General features: G+C 35.6%; 2 protein-coding genes across 2 annotated transcripts; both read left to right on the top strand.

Moving 5' to 3' along the window:
- Positions 1-4,677: 4,677 nt before the first annotated feature.
- On the top strand, positions 4,678-13,564 carry LOC122313820 (ABC transporter C family member 10-like). The gene is made up of 13 exons (XM_043129072.1): positions 4,678-4,965; positions 5,257-5,331; positions 5,605-7,695; positions 7,914-8,234; positions 8,316-8,402; positions 8,897-9,484; positions 9,572-9,736; positions 10,479-10,773; positions 11,000-11,214; positions 11,303-11,608; positions 11,741-11,804; positions 11,911-12,150; positions 12,999-13,564. The coding sequence occupies exons 3-13, from the start codon at positions 5,638-5,640 to the stop codon at positions 13,121-13,123; spliced, it is 4,464 nt and encodes a 1,487-aa protein (XP_042985006.1). The 5' UTR covers positions 4,678-4,965; positions 5,257-5,331; positions 5,605-5,637; the 3' UTR covers positions 13,124-13,564.
- Positions 13,565-14,874: 1,310 nt separating this feature from the next.
- Positions 14,875-19,420, top strand: LOC122313821. Its single transcript, XM_043129073.1, has 3 exons — positions 14,875-17,657; positions 17,769-17,960; positions 18,531-19,420. The coding sequence occupies exons 1-3, from the start codon at positions 15,382-15,384 to the stop codon at positions 19,108-19,110; spliced, it is 3,048 nt and encodes a 1,015-aa protein (XP_042985007.1). The 5' UTR covers positions 14,875-15,381; the 3' UTR covers positions 19,111-19,420.
- Positions 19,421-25,571: the final 6,151 nt, after the last annotated feature.

The raw sequence follows: 25,571 nt of genomic DNA, 5'->3' as shown, positions 1-25,571 counted from the left end.
CAAACTTGCCTAAATTATCTCTGTCATTCAAAATAAAACATTTGCATCCAAATATATGAAAGTAACCAATATTGAGTTTTTTCTTATTCCAAAGCTCATAGGGGGTTTTATCTAATTTAAACCTTAGCATAACTCTATTTGTAACATAACATGCAGTACTTACTGCTTCGGCCCAAAAATAACTAGGCAAGTTGTTCTCATTGAGTATTGTTCTTACTATCTCTTGAAGAGATCTATTTTTCCTCTCTACTACCCCATTTTGTTGAGGAGTTTGAGGAGTAGAAAAATTATGCACAAAACCATTTTCATCACAAAAAGTTTCAATATTTTTATTAATAAACTCTTTTCTCCTATCATTTCGGATACTTGAAATAGTATAACCCTTTTCATTTTGAATTATCTTGCATAACTTGGTAAATGCATTATGTGCCTCGTCTTTATGAGCAATAAAGATGACCCAAGTATATCTAGAAAAATCATCAACAATAACAAATACATAATATTTTCCTCCTAAACTTGCAACTTTATTTGGTCCAAAAAGATCCATGTGTATCAGTTGCAATGGTCTAATAGTGGAAATATGTTTCTTGGTTTGAAAAGAAGTTTTTGTTTGTTTACCAAATTGGCATGGGTCACAAATTTTATCTTTAAGAAAATTTGTTTTTGGTAAATCTCTTACAAGATCATTTTTTGAAAGTTTAGAAATAAGTTTCATATTGGCATGACCTAATCTTCTATACCATAGCCAACTAGTTTCATTTTGAACTGAAAAGCAAATAGCATCTTGTGAGCTAATTTCTTCAAAATCAATTGTATAAACATTATTGCTTCTAAAAGCAATAAAACAAATATTACAATCATGATCATTCAAAATAATGCACTTATCTATTTTGAAAGTAACTGTAAATCCTTTATCACATAATTGACTTATACTCAAAAGATTATGTTTTAGACCTTCAACAAGTAGAACATATTCAATTATGAGAGAAGATTTATTACCAATTTTACATATTCCCACAATCTTCCCTTTCGAGTTGTCTCCAAATGTCATGTATTTTTCTTCTTTATATCTAAGATCAAAGAACTTAATCTTGTCTCCCGTCATGTGTCTTGAATGAATAAAAATTAAGGTTCAATGCTTAAAAAAGGGAGAATGAAAGTTTTGAATGAATATTGTATGCTCTAGATGTTGTAAATGTGAAGCTCTCAAATGATCTATTTATAAGTATATGAGACTTCATATTCGAATTTAAAAAGATTCACATGTCTAAAACATCATTCACTTTTTCAAAAAATTCAAATAAAATATTCTTCTTTTTCAATTGTCAAAAACAACATCATTCATTTTTCAAAAACTTCAAATCAAATTTTTTACTTTTGACATATGACAAAAGGAGCACACTTTACTTTTCAAATATTTCAAACCTAATCTTTTAGTTTTTGCATATGACAAAAGGAGTACATTTTATTTGTCAAAATTTTCAAACAAAATCATCTACATTTTGCATAAATAAAAAAAAGTATCAATCACTTTTGAAAATATTCGAATAAAATATGTACATGTGAAATATGACAATCAATCATTTTTAATATTTTCAAAATTCAACCATTTAATCAAGGTATGCACATGTGAAAGATAACAATCAATCATCTTTCAAAATTTTCAAATTTAATTTTTAAAATATTCATGCACATGTGGAAAATGTATTTTAATGTTTTATGATAAAATATTAATTTTGATCCTTAATTCTAATTTTGAATTTTTAAGAGATTTACAGCATTACTCTATGACTTTAATGTGAACTTGTTTCCTTCTTGCTCACGCTTGTTTTCTTGATGTGCTTGACTCTATTGTGTATACAACTTGAACTTGAGACTTCTTTATTCTTTGAATTCATTTGTTATCATCAAAATTCGCGTGTAGATATATAATTACACAAAACTTGAAACTTTGGATTTAACACCTAAAAATTTAGGAGTGGATCTAAGAGTGAGATCCAGATCCAGATCTAGATCTAGGTTAAGGGAAGAGAGGGGAAGGCATGTGGTACCAATCCTAGGGGATTTTCTATTTATACTTTGTTTTGCATTGTTATTTCATTAATTAATGTTATATTTTATTCAATGAAAAAGAATTTTCTCTTCAATATTTTTGAGACTTAAATACCAGCCCAAGCTAGTCTTGATTTTCACTAATAACCAATTTAGATCTTTGTGTTGCCTTGAGGTAACCCTAAATCTAGCCAACCAACAAGTAAAAAATTCTAGATCTAATCATCAAACATGTCAAACACAAATGAGTGAGAGTGAAGCTTCTATCAGGCCGGTGGAGCTGCGCATGGCTTCAAAATCCGTGCACAGCATCGGCCACACATGCGGCATACACTATGAGCAAAATAACAAATTTCTTCCTTGAGCTTGAAGATCGGCGACTGGAGAAATAGAAAAGCGAATGCGTGTTGGTCGGAGGTTGTCGGAAAGCAGGAAACCGACAAGCTTATGTGCTATGAAAGAAAATCTAAAGAAATAAAAGCCAAAACAAGGGAGGAAATAATAATAAGGCCGCAGTGGCTGGCTAGGGGAAGAGGTGGTCACATCTAAAGCTTCAAACCCTCTCCGCCCAAGGGAGGGGAGATTATCCTGGATATTGATAGAGAGAAATCGCCTGGATAGACAGAAATAAGAGAGAGAAAATAAGGTCAAAGAAACTGACCACATAAGCAAGGGAATTGATCGAACCACCATTTTACTACAAAAAAATATGATACGTTTATTATTATCAGATGATATTTATTGAATAAAACCACGTATTCGGAGTATTAGACAAAACCACACCTAGACGTGACGTGGAACAACTCGCAGGAGTGCATCGACGTTAAGGTTCTAAAAAGATCAAAAAATGAATTTGAATGAATTTGTTTTGCAGTATAGATCGAGCATATATATATATATATATATATAGTGCTCTATCAATCTATTTCTTGCGATTTCAAAATTGGTATTAAAAATATAATGTATGGATTAAGGTGGTATTAAAAAGTCCTAATTGAATTATTGCTTGTCGTAATTGAAAATCTTAATAAATTAAAAAAAAAAATTATATAAAAATAAATTTATAAAATGACGTAATTTTATCTGATATATTAGAATTTAAAATTATTTTTATTATAAAATAAATTTAAAATATTACATAAAATTATGTCAATTTATGAATTTATTTTTATATAATATATTTAATCGATAGAATTTCTCAATACATAAGCATGTTTATTTTATATCATTGCATCATTTCATATGAACATGGAACGAGAATGTTATAAGTCGCAAATTAGAGCATTTTTAATGGCTTACATATTATATTAGAAATATAAATTATCTGAAATATTGCTTAAAAAGGAAATTCCATCCAATAATAAAAGAAAATTTAAAATATAATTAGCTACAATAAATCCGTTACATTTAGAGTGAATTGTTCATGATCTGTCTAAAATTTTTTTATTCATTGTTTCTCTCTCCTCTCTTTTTTTTATCATTTATTTTTATTTCCAGCATTTTTATTCTGCTATTATTTTTACCATTTCCGACACGTTACAATCATATTAATAGAGAATATTAAAAATATTGGAAGATGTAAGGACATTACAAATGTTCTAGTTAAAAGAAATAAGTATATATATTTTTTAATATTCTCTTATTATAATCTCATTTTTTTTTTATATTTTGATTTTTTTTATTCGACTTATAAATCTTTATTTTATATGTATAGAATATAATTATATGGCATTGTATACGAAGAGATATTGTAATTTTATTTTGATAGTTAAATGAAATATTTGAAATAAATAAAAAATATTAAAAAGCATAACATTTAATTGATATATATATATATATATAAAATAAATAATTTGATATATTGTATATTGTAAATGTTAGTATATAAAATAAAAAAAATAGATTTTAATAATATATTTTAAAATATAGGATAAAGAATCCATTGAAAATGCTTATGCATGTGGTCATTCTAAAAAAATCAAAAAGCATCTTACATGTGATTATGATGGCCATGCACTAAGTCGGTAAAAATAAAGAGAAATGATATTTAGAACTTTAGAATATATAAATTTTATATGTTTATTTAAAAAAATTAAAAAAATTTAAAATTTAAATAAAAAAAGATATTTTTAATAATAAATTCTATTTTTTTTTTTTAAATACTTGAGGTTTCTATAATTATGATTATATCTAACCAAGAAGAAAACTTTGAATTTCTTAAAAATTGTTAAGAAGAGCTGGTGGTAACCGTCGTATGAGAATTGAGAAAAATTGGTAGTTTCTTATCTCGACAATCGATCCTAATCATCAGATGCATGAGCATGTGAATGTCGTGTGGGTGATTACTGTGAGACTGTCCCTATCAGGCCACCAGAAACGCAAGGAATTTATCCTGCTGGCTCACTAGAGAAATCGAAGTGTGAATTCTTACACTAAAATATTGGCCAATCGTTCTAAAAATGTGCGAGCTTCATCCTTCCAAGGAAAAAAGAGGCGACGCTGATCCACGTATTTTCATGAACTGACGACAACCAGAAGAGACACATATCCATGTAAAGAGAGACGTGAGCCATGACGACATCCTACTCCGATCCAAGCCACATTATTCTTATTATATTGTCTTTCATTCAAAGTGTTTTTCTTAATGAAAAACTCGTTCCCTCTCTCCCTCTCTGCTGCTCTCTCTGTCGTTCTAAGTTTCTAACTTCTTCCATTATTCCATACAGGAAGAGCCATACCTCATGACCTCATCCTCCATGAAAGTCGAACCCGGATTTCCATAATTACATGACTGCAACGTCTTGAGTCCATACATGCCAGAAAACAAAAAATTTCCATCCGTATTTGGTTCATTTTGTTATGTTTGAAGGGACAAAGTTTTGGGCCGGTGACTTTGTTTTGCGTGCTATCTTGGTCAGTTTGATTTTCTTATTTACAAAACATAAGATAGATTCTTTAATTGGCATTTTGAATGCCTCCTCTTTATCTGTGACATCTTAAAATCATTCATTGATGGATGGTTTAAGTTTTTTAAATGTCCACGTTTGGCATCCTTTGATGTCCTGTTTGATTTTATTAATTTTTTAATTGATTGTCTACACGTCTCCCTCGTAGAGAACTTCGCTAATTAATGAATGCTGATTTTGGTTAAATTTGTGATCATTAGAATTTGCTATTTTGAGGTTGAATTGGGTTGTTTTGCAGGACACTTTGCACCAAAGCTATGTATGATTAACTGGCCAAGAGAGAGAAAAAGTTCCTGTTCTTAGACCGATCAAGGTATTTCTTTCCCACGATCACTGTATTTTGTTTTTCAGGTGTTTCACTACGCCATTCTCTGCCATTGCCTTTCACAAGTAATTGTATGTGATGTCGTTTGAAAGTGTCTTAAATTGTGTTTCAAATAGTGCATGTTGTTGTTTCTTTTATTTTTTTTCTTTGACTTCCCTTTTTCTCAAAAATCTTTAGTGTAGTGTGCTTCTTGTGTATGGTTGGTTGGCTGCTTTGATGAATCGATTATGTGGATAATATGTTCTTATTTTCCATATACAGAGGCTGAACTTGAATAGCAAAGAGATAAGGCTTATGGAGTATTCATGGGATATATTCTGTGGGGAGTCTGGTTGTTCAGACAGTGTTGGAAGGCCCTGCAGTTCTAATTTTCAGTTTTTGAGTCATTCCTCGTCGTGCGTTAATCACATATTCATAATTTGTTTGGATGTCTTGCTATTGGTAATACTTTTATTGAATATGCTTCAGAAGTCGCCATTGAAAACAGTTCGCATTCCAGCTCGATTTGAAGGCTTCCCAAACTTGCATATAGTTTCTTCAATTGTCAATGGCTGTCTTGGATTTGGGTACTTGTGCTTGGGAATTTGGATTTTAGAGGAGAAGTTGAGGAAAACCAAGACTGCTTTGCCTCTTAGTTGGTGGATACTAATAATGGTACACGGGATCACATGGCTGTTGGTGAGTTTAACCGTGAGCCTTCGGGGATATAAATTTCCAAGAGGACCATTGCGGCTACTGTCCATTCTTGCCTTTTTGTTTGCTGGAATTGTTTGCTCTTTATCTCTGTCCGGTGCCATTTTAAACAAAGAAGTATCCATTAAGGTAGCGTTGGATATCCTGTCTTTTCCAGGAGCCATATTGTTGCTGTTCTGTACTTTTAAGGGGTATGAATATGAAGCAAGTGATGAGAGCATCAATGAAAGTACCTTGTATATGCCTTTAAATGGTGAAGCTGATGGTACTAGTAAAAGCGACTCTGTTGGCTCCGTTACTCCATTTGCCAAAGCCGGATTATTCAGTAGAATTTCATTCTGGTGGTTGAATCCATTAATGAAAAGGGGCAGGGAGAAAACACTTGAGGATGAAGATATTCCCAACTTGCGCAAGGCAGATCGATCAGAAAGTTGCTATTTGGTGTTCTTGGAGCAACTGAACAAACAGAAGCAAAAGGAGCCGTCTTCTCAACCATCAGTCCTCAAGATAATTATCGTTTGCCATTGGAAAGAGATACTAATGTCTGGATTGTTTGCTTTGCTTAAGATAGTCACTCTGTCCATGGGTCCTCTACTTTTGAATGCATTCATTTTGGTTGCTGAGGGGAAAGCAAGTTTCAAATATGAAGGTTATGTATTGGCCATAACACTTTTTCTTTCCAAGTGCGTAGAATCCATATCACAAAGGCAGTGGTACTTCCGAAGCAGACTTATTGGTCTAAAAGTAAGGTCTTTGCTCACAGCTTCCATTTACAAGAAACAGCTGAGGTTATCAAATTCTGCAAGGTTAGTGCATTCAGGAGGGGAGATAATGAACTATGTTACCGTGGATGCTTATAGGATTGGCGAGTTCCCATTTTGGTTCCATCAAACTTGGACAACAAGCCTCCAGCTCTGTATTGCTTTAGTAATTCTGCTTCGTGCAGTGGGGCTAGCAACAATCGCAGCTTTGGTGGTGATAATCCTCACTGTGCTTTGCAATGCTCCACTTGCGAAGTGGCAGCATCAGTTTCAAAGTAAGCTTATGGTTGCACAAGATGAGAGACTGAAGGCTAGTACTGAGGCTCTTGTCAACATGAAGGTCTTGAAATTATATGCATGGGAAAACCATTTCAAGAAAGTAATTGAAAATTTGAGGAAGGAAGAGTACAAATGGTTATCAGCGGTGCAAATGCGAAGAGCATATAATGGCTTTCTTTTTTGGACATCCCCTGTTTTAGTCTCTGCTGCAACCTTCGGCGCATGTTATTTCCTCAAAGTTCCTCTACATGCAAATAATGTTTTCACTTTTGTAGCAACTTTACGCCTTGTTCAGGATCCCATTAGAGCCATCCCTGATGTTATTGGAGTAGTCATTCAAGCAAAGGTTGCATTTTCACGCATCTTAAAATTCCTTGAGGCGCCGGAGTTGCAGAGTGCAAATGTTCGGACAAAGACCAACGTGGAGACAGTAAACCATACCATCCTTATAAATTCAGCCAATTTCTCATGGGAAGAAAATTTACAAAAGGCCACACTAAGAAACATAAATCTAGAGATCAGACCTGGAGAAAAGGTGGCTATATGTGGAGAAGTTGGCTCGGGAAAATCAACCCTTCTAGCAGCAATTCTTGGCGAGGTTCCAAATATTCAGGGAACCGTAAGTTCCTACTGCCCTTTGCTTTTCTTTCTAGTGTTACAGCATATTTCTTCCCTTGCCAAGTTTTCTCATCTTATGTTTCCCTGCATTGCCAATTTCTATTAGAGTTAATCACCATTAACAACTTAGTGTAAATACATATGTGGTCCTATCATGACTTGCGAAATGTCAACATGTACCATCCATGAGTAATATGGTTACATTTCTTGAATTTACAGATTCAGGTTTATGGGAAGATTGCCTATGTTTCCCAAATGGCATGGATCCAGACAGGAACGATACAGGAGAACATTTTGTTTGGGTCTGACATGGACAGCCAAAGGTACAAAGAAACGCTTGAAAGGTGTTCACTTGTAAAGGACCTTGAGTTACTTCCATATGGTGATCTCACCGAGATAGGGGAGAGAGGAGTTAATCTCAGTGGTGGACAAAAGCAGCGAATTCAACTTGCTCGCGCCCTTTATCAGAATGCTGATATATATCTTTTGGATGATCCATTCAGTGCTGTTGATGCCGAGACTGCTTCAAGCTTATTCAATGTAATCACATTTTCTATCACCATGCTATGTCTTCTTAAGTCAATAACTAACTTTAGTGGAAAGTAACTTACATCTTGGCAGGAATATGTTATGGAAGCACTCTCAAGGAAGACAGTTTTACTTGTAACCCATCAAGTTGATTTCCTGCCTGCGTTTCATTCTGTTTTGGTGAGTATACTTTCAACTTAAGTTGCCATCGTCGACATTTGTCATTTATTTCCTTTGAATTCTTTGTGATATTTGTAATGTTCAAACTTATTAATTGGATGCGGGCCGACTAAATATCCAAACTGATGCATTATAACTGGGTGACATTCATAGACCTACAGTTATGCATGGTGCAGTTGGAATGCAACTGTCACTAGGTCTACATACAATGGATCACCCCTTATATAGAACCATCTGGATGACTCTTATTGCCCAAAAAGCAAGATATGTTACTATGAACTTTCTGTTCACTCTGCACATACATTCGAATTGGATGAATCCCTGACCTTTCTAAATCATGTCATTAAGTTTCCACCAATCAGAAAAACTAGTCACTAAACATGGATAATTTATTGAATTTCACTTTTCTATTTATGCAATTTTTTGTTTATTGATATTATTTCTTGTCAAAACCCCTCAATACATCAAACTAAGTAAGTTGATACTGTTGACAGTTGATGTCAGATGGGGAAGTCCTACAAGCAGCTCCTTATCATCATTTGTTGGCCTCAAGCCAAGAATTTCAGGAGCTTGTCAATGCACACAAAGAGACTGCTGGTTCTGATAGGCTTGCGGATGTTCCCGCTGCCCAGGGACGAGGAACAATTGCCAGAGATATCAGGAAGACTTACATAGAGAAGGAAAATAAAGGATCTAAAGGTGATCAATTGATTAAGCAAGAAGAAAGAGAAATAGGAGACGCAGGATTTAAACCTTATGTTCAATATCTCAATCAGAACAAGGGGTTCTTGTACTTCTCCGTGGCCAGTCTGAGTCACCTTCTATTCGTGATTAGTCAGATATCACAGAACTCTTGGATGGCTGCTAATGTGGAAAATCCCAATGTCAGCACATTGCAGTTGATCATGGTTTACTTGCTGATTGGATTTTCCGCAACACTAATTTTGCTATGCCGATCGATTTTCACAGTTGTTTTGGGTCTTCAATCATCAAAATCTTTATTTTCAAAGCTTCTGAACTCCCTTTTTCGTGCACCCATGTCTTTTTATGACTCCACGCCTCTGGGAAGGATACTTAGTCGGGTATACATCTCAAGCAGAAAATGTGTTCATAGATTGATTAATATTTGTGAAAGTAACAAGGTGTTGTATCTTTTTGTTATTGTACAGGTCTCATCTGATCTGAGTATTGTTGATCTTGATGTCCCTTTCAGCTTTATATTTGCTGTTGGGGCAACCACTAATGCTTACGCTAATCTTGGAGTACTGGCTGTTGTTACATGGCAAGTCCTTTTTGTCTCCATACCAATGGTGTTTCTGGCAATTCGCTTGCAGGTAACACCATACTTGTCATATATTTGTAATGGCTCAATGGTCTAAGTTTTCCTTCATGCAATATCTTTCTTACTCACATTCTAAGGAATCTTTAAACCTCAACTTGTGATACGTGATGCTATTAATAAAACTAGTCGTGTACCCATGCTATGATGGGGTGGCTCAATAAAAACGAAGGAACATTGAAATTTATATAGGTAATAGATGATGAATACATGGAGTGAAGACTAGATCACCACACTCTTAAAGCGTGAATGTTTTAGATGATTTTATTGTGAGCACTTGAAAGTTGAAATCAATATAGCAATGTAATCTGCCAAAGTCAGGATGGCACCATGTAAATTGAATTTTTTTGGGGGCAAATGGTTGCATTTTTGTGTGTGGTAGGTAAAAGATTTTGGGGCTGGAGGAAATATAGAACTATCAGTGTTTCGAGTCTAAACATAATCCGAGTTAATCTTTTGATTTTTGTATTTTTTAAAGCATTTTTATGTTACTGACTAATCCTTTCATTTCTTCTACCCTGTTTATTTTGCCGATCTCTTTTCTGTGCAATGGATGTTATTGCTCTGTTGCAGAAAAACTTGAAAATAGGGGATAATTTTCTTCTGATTGGAACAATTCACAGCCTGCATGCCTTGCTCTCAAAACAGGACCATCCTTCTTTTCTTGGGGAAATCTTATCTTAATTCTCTTATATATGAATACTTAGTATAACAGTCATGTCATTCTTTATCTACAGAGATATTATTTTTCCTCTGCAAAAGAGCTGATGCGTATCAATGGCACAACCAAGTCCTTGGTAGCAAATCATCTAGCGGAGTCTGTAGCAGGAGCCCTGACTATAAGAGCTTTTGAGGAAGAAGACCGGTTTTTTGCAAAAAATCTTGACCTAATAGACACAAATGCTAGTCCTTTCTTCCATAGTTTTGCTGCAAATGAGTGGCTGATCCAAAGATTAGAAACAATCAGTGCAATTGTTCTTGCATCTGCTGCACTTTGCATGGTTTTGCTTCCTCCTGGAACGTTTAGCTCTGGTAAGTAGCAGTTTTCCTTGAAGAGTAGTCATTATTTATTGCTTTCTTCTAGTGTGTTCTTTTTTTCATTTTTTTCTGAGCAAGCAATCTTCCTACTAATTCAAGTTCCTGTATGGATGCTTCAATTTAGAAATTCACTTTTGAGTCATTTTCAGCCACAAAATGTTTGTATCAGATTATTTTAATACGAAGATTTTTATTAGTATAACAACTACTCCTATTGCAGGGTTTATTGGAATGGCAATTTCTTATGGCCTTTCATTAAACACGTCCCTTGTCTTCTCAATACAACACCAGTGCACTCTTGCAAATTACATCATTTCTGTAGAAAGGCTAAACCAATACATGCATATACCCAGTGAGGCCCCTGAAGTAATAGAAGGAAGCCGTCCTCCAACTAATTGGCCTTCTTTGGGTAAAGTGGAGATACTTGATTTGCAGGTAAATATATATTTGTTTTTAATGTTAGAATTACAGAAGGTTATCATGCCAAGAGCCTGAATAATTGAGAATATTGACCTTAAAACAGATAAGATATAGGCCCGATACACCTCTTGTTCTTCGTGGAATCAGTTGCACGTTTGAAGGAGGGCAGAAAATAGGTATTGTTGGCAGAACTGGCAGTGGAAAGACTACTCTCATAGGTGCTCTATTTCGTCTAGTGGAGCCAGCAGGAGGGAAGATTATAGTAGATGGCATTGACATTTCTATGATTGGACTTCATGATCTGCGGTCACGTTTTGGAATCATACCTCAAGATCCTACTCTTTTCAATGGTACTGTGAGATATAATTTGGATCCCTTGTCTCAACATTCTGAGAAGGAAATATGGGAGGTACTTCTTCATGTCTCTTACACCTTTGGTTGTTTCGGTGCCAGCAGTAATAATTAGGTCTGCCTCATTCTTGTTTTGCCTGTTTATCTCATGGGTTGGGAATATTGAACAAGGGGTAATTTTCATTTGAAGGTTCTGGAGAAATGTCAGCTTCAAGAGGTTGTGAAGGAGAAAAAAAAGGGCTTAGACTCTGTTGGTAAGGCTCTGACATTTTGGTTCACTCCGCATTTACTTTTGGTTGTGTTCACCAATGACAACTAACTTGTTTTGAAAAAAAAAGGTACTAATAACCTGTTTTTCAGTTGTTGAAGATGGATCGAATTGGAGCCAGGGACAGCGGCAATTGTTTTGCTTGGGGCGTGCACTTTTAAGGAGAAGTCGGATATTAGTGCTTGATGAGGCAACTGCATCAATTGATAATGCAACAGACATGATTCTGCAGAAGACAATTCGGACTGAATTTGCTGATTGTACAGTGATTACGGTGGCCCACAGGATACCAACAGTGATGGATTGCGGAATGGTTCTTGCCATCAGGGATGGTGAGTTACATTAATTACCCCAACCCTCATCCATAGAATATTTCCTAGGCAGCATCATCGTATAAGACACTTGGACTGACCATTAATTTTTTTTTTAGGGGTGGGGGATGGGGGTGTTGTCCTTTCGATAGTGATTAGTGTATGCCAACTATGTTTCTAATGGTAAATCCTATATTTAACTTAAAAGGGCCTAACAAATTGGCGTGGCAGTCCTATGTGGCACTGCCATGCCACGCAAAACTAAACAATAAGAAAAAACACGGACTCTTTTGGGGTGGTCAGCCACCTAACCAGACTCTTGGATGGCCTACCATCTCCTCTGGTTAAGGGCTAGCCATCCCAAGGGGTGGATTGAGTTGTCCTGGGTGGCTTGTGACCCACCCTGGTCAGTTGGCCAGATCCAATACCCTGCAAATGGGTGGCTTGTGGACCTGTGGTCACTGGGTGTGGATCTCCACCCTAGGGTGGTTAGCCCTCACCCCAAAAGAGGTGGTCTGCCACCAGGCCAAATATCCAATTTTGTTTTAAATTATTATCTTTATTTAGTTTTTAAAAGCTAACATAGCACCCATTTCAGTTTATTAGCTGACATGCACTGCCACATAGGACTATCGTTTCAGTTTGTATGACCATTGTGGTAAAAGATTAGTATGTCTCCAATTCTCGGGTCTAAGAGCTGGTGTATAGGAGGAGGCGATACTAATGTCCTTGTAACTAGACAAACGGCATCATATAAATATGAAAAAAGTTGATAGAGATGTGGTAAGCAATTAATCGTTACCTTTGCAGTGAATTATCGAGTGTTCAAGAATTTTGAAAGAAATCGTTCCACTTCCATTCTATTTCAGGGAAACTAGTGGAGTTTGATGAGCCAACGAAACTAATGAAGATAGAAGGTTCACTTTTTGGGCAGCTTGTCTCGGAATACTGGTCTCATAATCAGTCAACAGAATCGAACGGAATCTACCGGTAATTTCTTATGCATCCATTTGTCTCGGGCTTGGTAGCAATAAGGTGAAGAGTGAGTATATGTTGGAAGCAAAATGAATCATAAAACATATTGCAATATCAATGGGGGCTAGAGATCAACCAGAAGATCAGGCAGCGAGCCAACGTTCTATATATGTATCTCTACCCATATTCAAATGCCACGCTTCCTTTAACTCAAAAGGAGCTCCACTTCCATGAACTGCATTTGTCACCATTTTGATGTAATTACTTCATACTTTTCTAAGAACAGCTATTATTTATTAACAACCCTTGCTTGCAGCCTAATATCAATCCTGCACCACTCTTGTTCACGATGCAATGAGATGCTATATATTAGACACTTTGATCTTTGAAGAGAAGGACGATGCAAGTGCTATATGTAATATATGTGTGTGGTTTTATAAAAACGAATGTTTTTATTTTATTTACTAAGATGCATGGGATAATCTCTTTCGGCTTGCGCCTTGAGATCATAAGAAAAATGCAATCACGATCATATTTTTATTATCATCCTTCATATATTTTTTCTGGTTCTTCAAATGCTACCATTATTTTTAAAGAAACATTTAAAATTTGACCATCTAAGCATTCACCACCCTTACATTGTCTAATGACTAAAATTCTATGAATGCTACTTGTTAGGAACTAAATTGATTGGGTCCAGCTTTTTGAAAACCTATTACTAATAATAAGGGAAGATATAAAGCCAAGAGATAAGGCAATAAAGAGATGAACAAAAAGAAATTGGATTAGACTCCTAAAAGGAAAAGTCTTTACAAGGTAACTTGGACTATATCATTCTAAGGAAGAAAACAAATTTCTATAAAATGAGGAGATTTTTACAAATAAAGGACAGACTCTTCAGAGGCTTTGGATGACTTCTCTACACCTAGACTAAATTTCTCCCTTGTATTGAGTGATATGAGAGGTTATGAGAGATTATAAAATCACTAATCATAGTGGATTTTGTCCCCAAAACAATCCATGGACGTAAGTTCTATGCTGAACTACGTAAATATTTATGTTTCTTTTTATTTATTTCTATTTGCTATTTATTTCATGGATGGACACAAAGAGCACCATATTGAAGTTCGAATCACCATTATGGGTTGAGAATAATTCATTCTTCTGTTCTAGCCCGTTGTGCAAATTTATACATTAACATTACTCACGGTAGAATGATAAGTGATACAACTACAGAGATTTTATAAAAATAAACTAACAAATTGACTTAACAGATTTTAAAACTATTTTTATACTTTTATTGTAAAACAGAACTAACGTATCACATAAAGTTAAGTTAATTTGTTAGTTCTGCTTTACAATAAAAGTATAAAAATAGTTTTAAAATTTGTTATACCATATCAAGTTACGTTAGTTTGTAAGTTTACTTTTATGAAATCTTTTGGTAACTAAATTATTTATCAAATTGTATATTCCAAATTATTTGCATTTAGTATTACTCCATCAGTTAATTACCTTTTATGAGAATTTGAGGTAGAAGGAACTAATAAGTAATGTTATACACCACATCACCATTCCACTTATATCGTACTATAAATGATGTGACACATTTATCATAATTTGATTATAAAGAAGTATACAATAAATAATCAATCAATGGTAATAAATGTGCCACATCTTATTTAATATAATGCAAATATGATGATAATATAATGTATAAAATTTTTCATATGGTGTATAGAGTTTTCTATTATTTGGGACGGGGGAAGTGAACTTCTAGTTCTAGGGAGAGTGTGGAATCTGAACTGGAAAGCTTCGGACTTTGAAGGGAGACTTTGGAGCACACAAACAAACTTGTGGCGATTTTCAGTTTTGTTTTGTTAGGTTTTGGAGTTGGGCCTTGGACTGTAGGGAGATGGGCTGGGCCTGGGGTGAGGAGTGAAGCAAGTGGTCCATTACCCAAAAAAAAAAAAAAAAAATACAATTATCCAAAGACAAAAAACATATTCACAGCCGCCAATTTTGCTTTCCCGCCCAAAGATCGTTCAATTGCCATCTCAGTGATCTCACAAAAGCAAACGTCACCGTTTTGCCTGCCTCCTCTATCCTTCCCGTCTTTTCTTTCCTCGTTCTTGTTCCTTGCTAATGCTCCCCAGTCCCCAACTCACTCCCTTGGCCCTCGGCGCATGTTAGCACTCTGTCTCTCGCCTGTTTTCTCCGCCACGCTTTACCCAATTCCTTCATAGATTTGTCTGTCCGTGTCTCTCTGTTTCTTAAATGGCACCACAACCTAAAGATCCAATCACAGACTACTCCCAAACCCAGCGTATACTCCTCCTTATTGACCTAAACCCACTTCTTCACATCTCTAACCCAACCCCATTTCTCGACTCCCTCCTCAGCTCCACCAAAACCCTCCTCTCTTTTCCCCCTCTCTCTTCCTCCCTTTTCTCCTTCAAAACCTTCTTCTCCTCTCTCTCCCCCCTCCTCTCCTCTTCCAAACTACACCCTTTCCTTCCCAGCTCCTCCCTTTCTCTATCCTTCAATCACTCATCCTTTACTCTCATTTCTCTTTCCGAGACCCTCCAGTCATTTCACAACCAACAGGCGTTCGATTCTTCGCCCACGTCGCCGTCGCGGGCCTCGTGCCTCGCCGCGTCCATGCGCCAACTCGTGCACGACTACGCGTGGGACCCGGTGGTAGATGACTCGATTACGGGTACACTTTTTCATTGCAGTCAAAATGATTCTGTTGTTGTTGGGTCGAATTTGGTTATTTTGCTTTCGCCGGCTTGTAGATCTAAGAAGGGTCTCTCTGAGTTCTTGAACGTGGAAATTGATGATGAGTGTTTGCAAAATGTGGATGTGTTTTGTGAAAAATTTCGTGGGATTTTTGACAATGTGAACAGTGCGTTTGTTAAGAGGGGTATTCAGTTTAGTTGGATTGATGTTCGATATGAATTGGAAGATGGTGATTGCAAGGTTCAATTTGATGATTTTCAATTGAAGTCGGGGTTTTTAAGTGCAATTAGGAGTTTAGGTTGGGGATTTTGCACGACGGATTCGATCATTCTCGGTTCTGCTCTCGTTCCCTTTGGGTTGATTTATCCAAAGATTGCCATTTCTTCCAAGTTTTTCAATTATAATGATTGTCGTAGGAAACTTCAAGCTCAGCTGGTTCTTGAGATATTAGATGCAAGTACGAAGCCATTGGAATGCAAGTGCAGTGATCTTGAAATGGTCCATTTGAAGATGCTGGCTAGAAATAAATGTAATGATTTTCTGTTTGCTCCAGAATCACAACCGCAAGGTTGTGAACGGAAGAACCTGTTTTTTGGACTTTTTGGTGATGGGATAGTAAAACTCCATATTAAGGCTGTACAAAGGCACAAAGAGTGTGCAAATTTTGTGGGCCATTTATCTGATCCGATTCTCGTGCATGAATCTTTGGGGCACTCTAAGAGAAACCTGAAAGAATGTTCTGGTGGATTTTTTGCAGATAGGGTTCTTGACATGCTGGCAATGGAATTGGGTGAGTATGTGCAGAGAAAATCCATACCCATTTGGCAGATTCTCTTGAGTTTTCTTTATAGAGAAGACTGCTGGGCAGTAGTGTCTCTTTCAAATGGAAATGGTGATTCTCATCTGGGAGTTCTCAAGCCTTTCACATTTTCTTCAGCTCTCCTGTCTATTATAGAAGATGGAGTTTATCCTCCAAACATGGTACACGATTTTGGTGGAGCAGAAGTGGCTCGATTTATTACCAAGATGAACAGTGAGATCCACAAATCCTACGTAGGCAAAAGTATAAATTCTCAGGATGGGCCTTTACCAAATAAGACGACAACACTTGGAGATGGGAAAAAGAAAAAGAAGAAGTTACGCATGCTTCAAGACCTCACGTGGAGTGCCTTCTGCAAGAAAGCAGTTGAACTACTTGAGCTAGACTTGGGAGAAGTTTACTTTGCGAGGGAATGTAATAACTCAAAGAAGTTGAAATTTCTAAAATGTTGGATGAAGCAGATTAAGAAACCTCGTTGTTCTAGTCTAACTCTACAACCAAAGCACATGTCCCAACAGGAGATTCAAAAGGAAAATGATGATAGATTGACTAAATTGCACCAAGAAATTGAGCAGCCAGTCTCTTCATCTGCCTCAGCTGGAGAAAAATTTTTGACCGAGGCTTCCAAGATACAGGATGAAGCCACTCTTGACTTTCGGTTAGAAACTTGTGAAGCCTTCTTCAGTAATCTTTCCAGTAAGATCCAACAAGGACTTGAGTCTGAAGGAGTAGACTTGGGGGCTTTGGCTGAGCGGCTTGTGAACTCATCCATATATTGGTTATATCAAAAACGTGGAATGAAATCTCCCTCTGAGAGTCAAAATCTTGAGGTAAAATCTGATGATGCTTGTGGTAGCATAGTTCTTGAACTGACAAAAGTGTTACTCAGGGAACCCAAGGAGTTGGCTGCAAAGCACAAAGATAACATTCCATCCTTTCAGGCGTCTGATCCAGGATGTACTGGATTTGCTTCAAAAGATGTAGTTCGAGAGTATCCTTTTTCATATTCGCTAATCTTGCACCTCCATGCGCTTGTTTATTTTCTTGATCTATCAATTGGACTCCTTTTTGCAGAACTTTTGTTTTCCTTAATAAGCACAAGATATGAAATGCAGATATTATTTCGGATGGAGATACTGCAATCAGAGCTTGGAGCGAGTATTGGGGAGCCCATGAAGCAAAAGTTTGTGAAACAAATTTGCTTGCTTTTAGAGAGCATTCAGTGCCATCTGGAGGGAGGCTTTTTTGGTGATTGGAGCCTTGACAATTATGTTGGAAAGATTATAAGAAGCAGGTACATACAATTGATAAATAAACTTGTTTTCAAACAATTATGTTGACATTCTATGCTATATTGTATTATAAAAGGTTCTTTGAGGAGCCCAGAACATGTTACACGTGTTTATTATGTGGAGCTATGCCAAATACATATTTCTGGTGCTGGCTCTTCCATCTTTCTCTGGAATATTATTATTCGTTCAAGAGATATATTCTTATGCCATCTGACCTTTTACAAAATACTGAAAAAAGGACAAAATGGTTTCAAAATTCCAATAGTGAGTCCAGCTTCCTCACTTTGTACAGGATGCTCTTTGCAAGAGATAGGCCATGTATGTATATTACCATTTTTTTTATAGGTAAGAATTTGTGTATATTAACATTAATAAGGACATGTTTAGATTATTAATATGATCCTTGGACATGGTGGATCTCAGATACTTGCCTAATTGTATAGTTTTCTAAAAATGACTAACTTTTAGCATCTTGCTTTCGTTCTACAATGTACAAACACAAACATTTAATTATCACTGAGATAACAGAATATGAAGAGAGATAAAGTAACATTTGAATAACAAAATTTCAGGTATTGTCACACCCTGGGAGATATTGTTCATAAAATCTACACAAAAATGGATCTGTTGCTGTTTGTCGATGAGGATGAATCCCCCAATACTTTACTCAACAGTGAGGACAGCAATCAATCCTGGAGGGAGAAATTAGAGAGAGATGAATTTGGTGAAAATAAAAGAAACAATGAACCGGTGTCAGTAGAAGCCGAGTCCCTTCAACTGCCGGAGAACGACGATGGAAGCCCTCAAGGGATCATTAAACAGACGGAGCATGCTTGCAGATTGATGAAAGCTCAGGAGAGGAGGGAGAGGGCTCGGAGATTTGCATCTTTCACAAGTTGGATGCCTGATTTGCAGAGAGTTTGGGCCCCAAAGCAGCCGAAGTTGACAAAACAGAAGTCATACCCTCTTCGAAAGCTGTCAAAAAGGAAGGAGCGCCGAAGGGTAAGCAATGACATGGTATTTGAGACACCTATGACAGGGAATAAACGTTCATGCCCACGAGGAAACAGCTTTGACGATGAAGACCACCAGGATTCTGGAAGTCAATCTGGGGGTTCTGTTTCCAAGGCTTTGTTCCAGGATGATTCATGATGAGCCAGTAACTACGAGCTGACCTGACATTGTGCTGTTCTGACATGAGAACTCTGGGAAACTAGCATAGACTTGATTAGAACTAGCTATCATGCATTTGCGACATGAGTAAACAAACCTATTTGGAAAGTTCAACCTAAAGTGGTTGAGGTCAATATTCTCTTGCTGTTTTTTGTAAGAATGTTTTTTTTTTTTCCTGCTTTTGAGTTGCTAACATAAAGCTGTAATATTTCATTGATATCTTCCATGTATTTTAAGCACTGGAATATAAAATATCTCGAAATATGAAAAGTGAAAACTATTATATTAATTTTTTTTGCTTTTGTATATGCAGTAGTTGGCGAGGGGGGGTGGGGGTGAAAGCAACTCCGTTGATACTATTTAAAAACAATGTCGTGGTTACTAAATTTCAGTCTTTTTAACCAATTCCCCAATCTCTTTAAGTTTAATTTGATTATTATTGTCACCACATTTAGCTTCACGGATCCCACAATCAATCTTGGGATTATTACATAATCGGCTAAAAATCAATTTAAGAGAAAAAAACCATAAACTATTTAAATTAATACATTACAACTTACAGCATCTCCACTCCAACCCTCCCTTGGCATCCAACTCATAAGAACTTGTGCAGCTCGCAGGTAACCCGGCCTTGCATACCTAGTATTTGATAAAATTCTTGACAAGAACTTTGTTTTCGTGAATGTCATGATTCGAAGCTCCCTATACAACCATTTCCATTGTGATGCTCTTCTTGTTTACACAACCATGGCTAGCCACGGATTTGGGCCGGATAATTGTACATATTCAGCTTGTTTGTTGAAAGCATGTATCGGGTTCGATGATTTGAGGGTTGGCTTGCAAATTCATGGTGCCGTTGTGAAGTCAAACTTCAAATTTGCTTTGTAAATTAAAAGCTAATGTGCGGACCATGTGAGTGATTGCCCCAGTCATATAGTCTTTTGTTGTTTCGATTGCCACCAATTTGTCCATGTATGCTAAAAGTGTGAAGCACATATAGTTTAGAATTTCTTCGCTTCTTACTAATCACTATTCTGCTATTCATTCTTATTAGGCTAGTGAGATATCTTTGAGAACGCGCGCGGAGCTCTTGCTGACAAGAAAATGGCTGCAGCCTAATATTCTTCTCCTGGATGCTAAGTCCTTGCATTGACCCAGAAGACTGCTGCTACACGTGATTTTTTTCTTGTTTCACTGAGGTTCTTTACAACTGACTGACTTAACTGTACTGCCTTAGCAACAAAGAATCGATTGTCCTTGCATTCTATTTAAATTCAAAGACGATAGCTAACTAAAGAAGTCTGTAAGCACAAATATGTGAAGAGCTGACTGGTAGGAACTTCTCTTAAGGCTTTTAAAGGACATATACCATTCTTCTGATGTGTAAGCTAATACTAATCGTTTCAGAAAATGCTGGAGAAAATGAGAAGTTTAATCTACAGAGGATGGTTTGGGGAAAACATCAAAGCTTACCGTAACCTGTGGTCTAAATGGCTTGAAATTTATACCTGGAACTAGATAGTTATCGTTGTGTATATGAGAGTCATAATTAAGTGCTGATTGCAGAGAAATCGAACAGAATGCCATATGTTAAACTTAGAAGGTGATCAGTATGTGTTACAGCAGCTGGGGATACCTAGCCTCCCTGTAAAGGCACCGAGGGTACTGTGCTTAAAGTGGAGAAAACGAAGGTAGGGGTATGTGATATTGAACATAGAGGGAAGCTGCTTGGGCAACCCAAATACCTGTGGTGGTGGAGTAAGGGATGCAGAAGGTAGACCTGGCGGCATTCTCAGATTTATATGGCAGTGGCAGTACTAACACTATTGCACATATTAGAACCTTCTTAGAAAGGATAATGAGATTAGACAGATTAGGCTTACCAGTTGTACGATGTAAATGGTTTTGTGTTCTTTAATAGTCTATATATACAGTTTTATAGCGGATTATGCAGGCTGTTTGGACTCTGGGTTTGATCACCATGGTGTTCTAATTTTATAACCATGGCATTCCTCCACCATAAGTGACTGTTATCAATAAAATTAGGAGTATCATCTCCACCATAAGTGAGTACTGTTATCAATAAAATTAGGAGTATCATCTTCTTTCGAGAAAAGAATAAAGAAAGAAAAGATCGAGTCCTAATGAAAATAAGGCTAAGCTACATAAGTGTATCCCTTCTCTTTTGTTATTGGTGGGTGTCAACCAATAATTACTCCCATACGCATTATCTGAATTAATCAACTCTCTATCCAGTACTTATCAGTTGATTACAATACAAACAATGAACTGGGATTACTTTGTTTTCTGCTTTTTGCTTCTTGAAGAAAGGAAAAGGTTTTTGAGGACACAGTTTGTTGGGTCTCTCATACAGAGGAAATGTTGACTATTTTTCCAAAAGCCAAAGATCCCTTGGATTAACGTCTTAAAGCTTGAAGCACATTACCTGTGAGCGCAAATATGAGCTTACCGATTTTGATCTGATATTGAAGTGGTTGCAATAGACAAACATCATCCCGAAACGCTATTCTTACAAATTAAACGCTATTCTTACAATCATGCTACTTTCTAAAACCAAACATGCATTGGTAAATTAATATGGAGATCAAGAAGAAATTTTCAGGACTTTGGACTCTAAAGGTTCTATGTTGGTCATGCCGAAGATGATTTCCGACTGGAAGCTTGAATTCCACATTTAAAAGAAGAATAAGCTTTGCAGCAGTGCAAAGAAGCATACCAGAGTGATATTGGTTCGGCTCATCTCAGAGGATTGGAAGTGAAGGTAAAAGATGAGAAGAGCCAGACCAATACCACACCTAGTCTACTTCCCCAGGAATATTGACTTCTTGCAGCTTTGATCTCCAGTACCTATGTCAATGCAGCCTCCTTCCTACATATTTATAGGACCTGAAAATTGTTTACGCGAATGGTTCGTATGTCTTAATGACATGTATGATATTCCGGGCATATGGGTCGACATATTTTGTCATTATCAAGGTTTAGGAATCCCCTTTTACAAAAGCTGCATGATGGAGATCATCGAAGCAGAAGCATTGAGTTATATCCTATTGTCTTGACAAAGAAAAAAAGGAAAATAATTTTAGATTGCACGTAATTAGATCTTGGGAAAGAATTAAGCACTAGACATATATTTTGGAATCTAAAGGAGTGACCAAATCTAAGATGAGATTTCGTTTTCTAAGCTGGAAGAAGAAAGTTCGATCGATGCATGTATATATATATGGGACACATTCTAATCACTTGAAATTGTAATTTCATTTGGAGATGATCTTGCATGCATGCGGCATGGTTAGATATATGCAAGAGCTAAAGGTCGCCTATATATAATTTACATATTAATCTAATTGCTTCGAAAAGGTACGTAATTATTTGGAGATATGGTTTGCTGGAAAAGCTAAAGGTTCTCCCAATATTAGACATGGAAAATTAATCACATTTATCTTGTTTCATATATAGCCATATATAGCTAGAACCCATGCACCTGATAGGTTAAAATTCCCATCTCAATATATATATATATTCTAAAAAAATCAGATTGGTGCGGATTTTTCTCCTAACTAAAAAAGAGATCTTGGTAGAATTGCCACATATGAAATTGAGCACAATTTTGCAAATAAATAGCTCACTTGTTTTTCGAGAAGAAATGAGGATGAGAAACATGCTGATCAATATCATTCGATTGAATAGTTGATATTTCAACTACTTCTTGTTTGAAAAACCCTTCACTTCAATTGATACTTTTTTACGAAAAGCAAACACGAGATAATAAATTCAGTCATTTATGAAGATTTCATATAGTTGTCTCGAATTCAAGTTGATTATATTTCACCACATATATATATATATACACACACACCCACTGAATGATCGGGTTCTCTTAATTTTTGTTTTTATTTTTGTTTTTAAACTTAATTCATGAGTGCAAGTGCAATATCATGGCTTTTTAATTGTGAGAAAGATCGAATGCTTTTTATAATAACTCTTACTACAAACCACATTTAAAATTATTATATATAGGAGAGATTTATAAATTCCATTTTAGTAGTACCGTTTTTTTATACATTTAATTTTTAATTTTTTTTAGATTTATAAAACTTCTTATATTTTAGTTTTTTTAATTTCTTTAAGAAATTAGCGAATTTATATGTTTACCTTGCAGATTTTTTTAAACTTTTAGGGGCAATATATTAATTTATATGTCAATTAATTAATATATAATTAATTGACATGATCGTAATTGTGGATACGTGTGGGAGCGATCACTGATCATCAATATTCCTGATCATCTCGGACTTGTTCGAGTAGTGAACATTATTTGTAAACTGATTCCTTATCTACAAACTTATTGGTACTGATGATGAGGTCGACTGATGCATTGATCCATCAGCGGTATATATTCCGACTCGATAACAACATTCTCGTTAACCTTACTTACATATCAACCTTACTTTTTTATCCTTTCTTTTTTATTTTTTATTTTTTTATAAAAGGGTAGGAGATTTTGAATTCAAATTTTTTATTTAGAAAATTTAGTCATATGCCATCAGGCCAGACTCTTAGCTAATTTTTTTATCGTTTTAATTTGTTGTTTTCAAGTTAAAAAAATGGTTAGAATAGAAAATATAGCAAGACCAGAAATCCTATTGTTAGGGGGAAAATTCCCCCTAGAAGTTCGGCTCAAACCAGGCAAGCATGGCACCCGGCCCAAGGCTAGACCTAAGCCTGTCTAGTTCCAGGCTATATAACAGCGGGTACCCCAACCCAAGATGACGCGGGTCAAGCCGACGAGCCGGGTGGATTGTGATCCAGACACTCAACACCACTTTTGTCAGGGAAGAAGCAGCACGCCACCTCTATGAGACAACACGATCTGATGCCTGCCTTAGGCCAAGTAGCATTAATTGGGCTTTGACAGGGGCCGCTCGAGGAGGCAGGGCATGAAGCTCTTAACCCTTGAGACAGTTATACGTATCCTCTCGAGCACCATAGAAAGGTAAGCTAAAAAAAGAACTCTCCATCTCCCAAGAGTTTTCCTTTAGACAAGACTAACTTAAGCATCAGAGGCTCCATTCGGCGACCCCCCAGGCTACTGGAATTGGGAGTAGTAATTTTGTGTGTACAGGTAAAAGAAGGCCCGAGCTCTCGAGAAGTCTGGCCCAAAAGTATACGAAACACGATGTTAACACATATGATAAAAAAGCTCCCATAATATTATATGTGAGTGATCATGTAGTACTGTTAATTAAATTGTTGCTTAATTAGTAATATTAAAGTCTGTCCTGATCCTAATTAATTCATTTATTGTCTATAGTTATTACTAAGATCATTTGATTATCAAAATTCAAAACATGATGATTTTTAATATTTTATCGTCTTGGTGTATATGGTCCATAATATTATAATTAAATTATATGTATGATCTAGTCGATCGTCATTTATATAATTAATTAATTACGTGCTTGATCAGGTCAAAATTAATAATCTTATTATATATAGTTAGATTTATATATATATATATATATATATATGAGTGGTACAAGGTATGCTTGTGAAATTTCTATCTTAAATATTACTTTCCATGCATGAATATGTAATTATATAATAAGGATACCGATACTTTTAATTAATTAATAGAACTTCTTCTAGACTTTAATAGAATATTTCGATAAATGCAAATGTATTTTTTTTCTTCTTTTTCTTTAATCATTTTTAAATTTTTATATATCTTTAAATATTTTTAAAAAATAAAAAAAAATCAATTTACTAATATTCAATTCCTTAACCATTAAGTAGAATAAAAAAAAAATAAAAATTAATCAGTCACTTTTATTGGTACAACTAGCGTTTTCTATAGATATATATGGATCCGGAACATAATATCTTAATTCGTGGTTCTGCATGCACATTGTGACGAGTCCCATCCATTCTATTTGTATAAATTAAATTGTATTATGATTATTATATGTCTAGATAACATTATTAATTAATGTTGCCGATGGCGGATGCAAATTTTATCTTTTATGGAAAATTCTATAAAGTACATTCTCATTTTACCATGATGAGGTGATATTACTCGTCAACTTGTAAATATATCTTACAAACAAAATAATACATGATCTAATAGTAATAAAAATGTGATGCTGGATTATATAGTGATTATTCTACAGGTTAGTCTCAACAGATAATTTATAGATTATAACACAAGAAAATTATCTAAAAATACAAAGAAACATGACCTCTGATGTTCAATTTAAAATTATCAAATAAAAAAATTTTCAAAATTAGCCCACAAGTCGGGCTATATAGCTGGAAATCGTCATTATCAGAATTTTATCAAAAATAGTAAAATTTCAATAATCATGCTAAAGTTAAATACGTAATAAAAGAAATAATCTGTCAAAAATTGAGCTCAAATCGGG

This window comes from Carya illinoinensis, chromosome 6, assembly GCF_018687715.1.
Source record: "Carya illinoinensis cultivar Pawnee chromosome 6, C.illinoinensisPawnee_v1, whole genome shotgun sequence".
NCBI classification, from domain to species: domain Eukaryota; kingdom Viridiplantae; phylum Streptophyta; class Magnoliopsida; order Fagales; family Juglandaceae; genus Carya; species Carya illinoinensis.
This window is presented reverse-complemented; position numbering and strand designations above follow the sequence as displayed.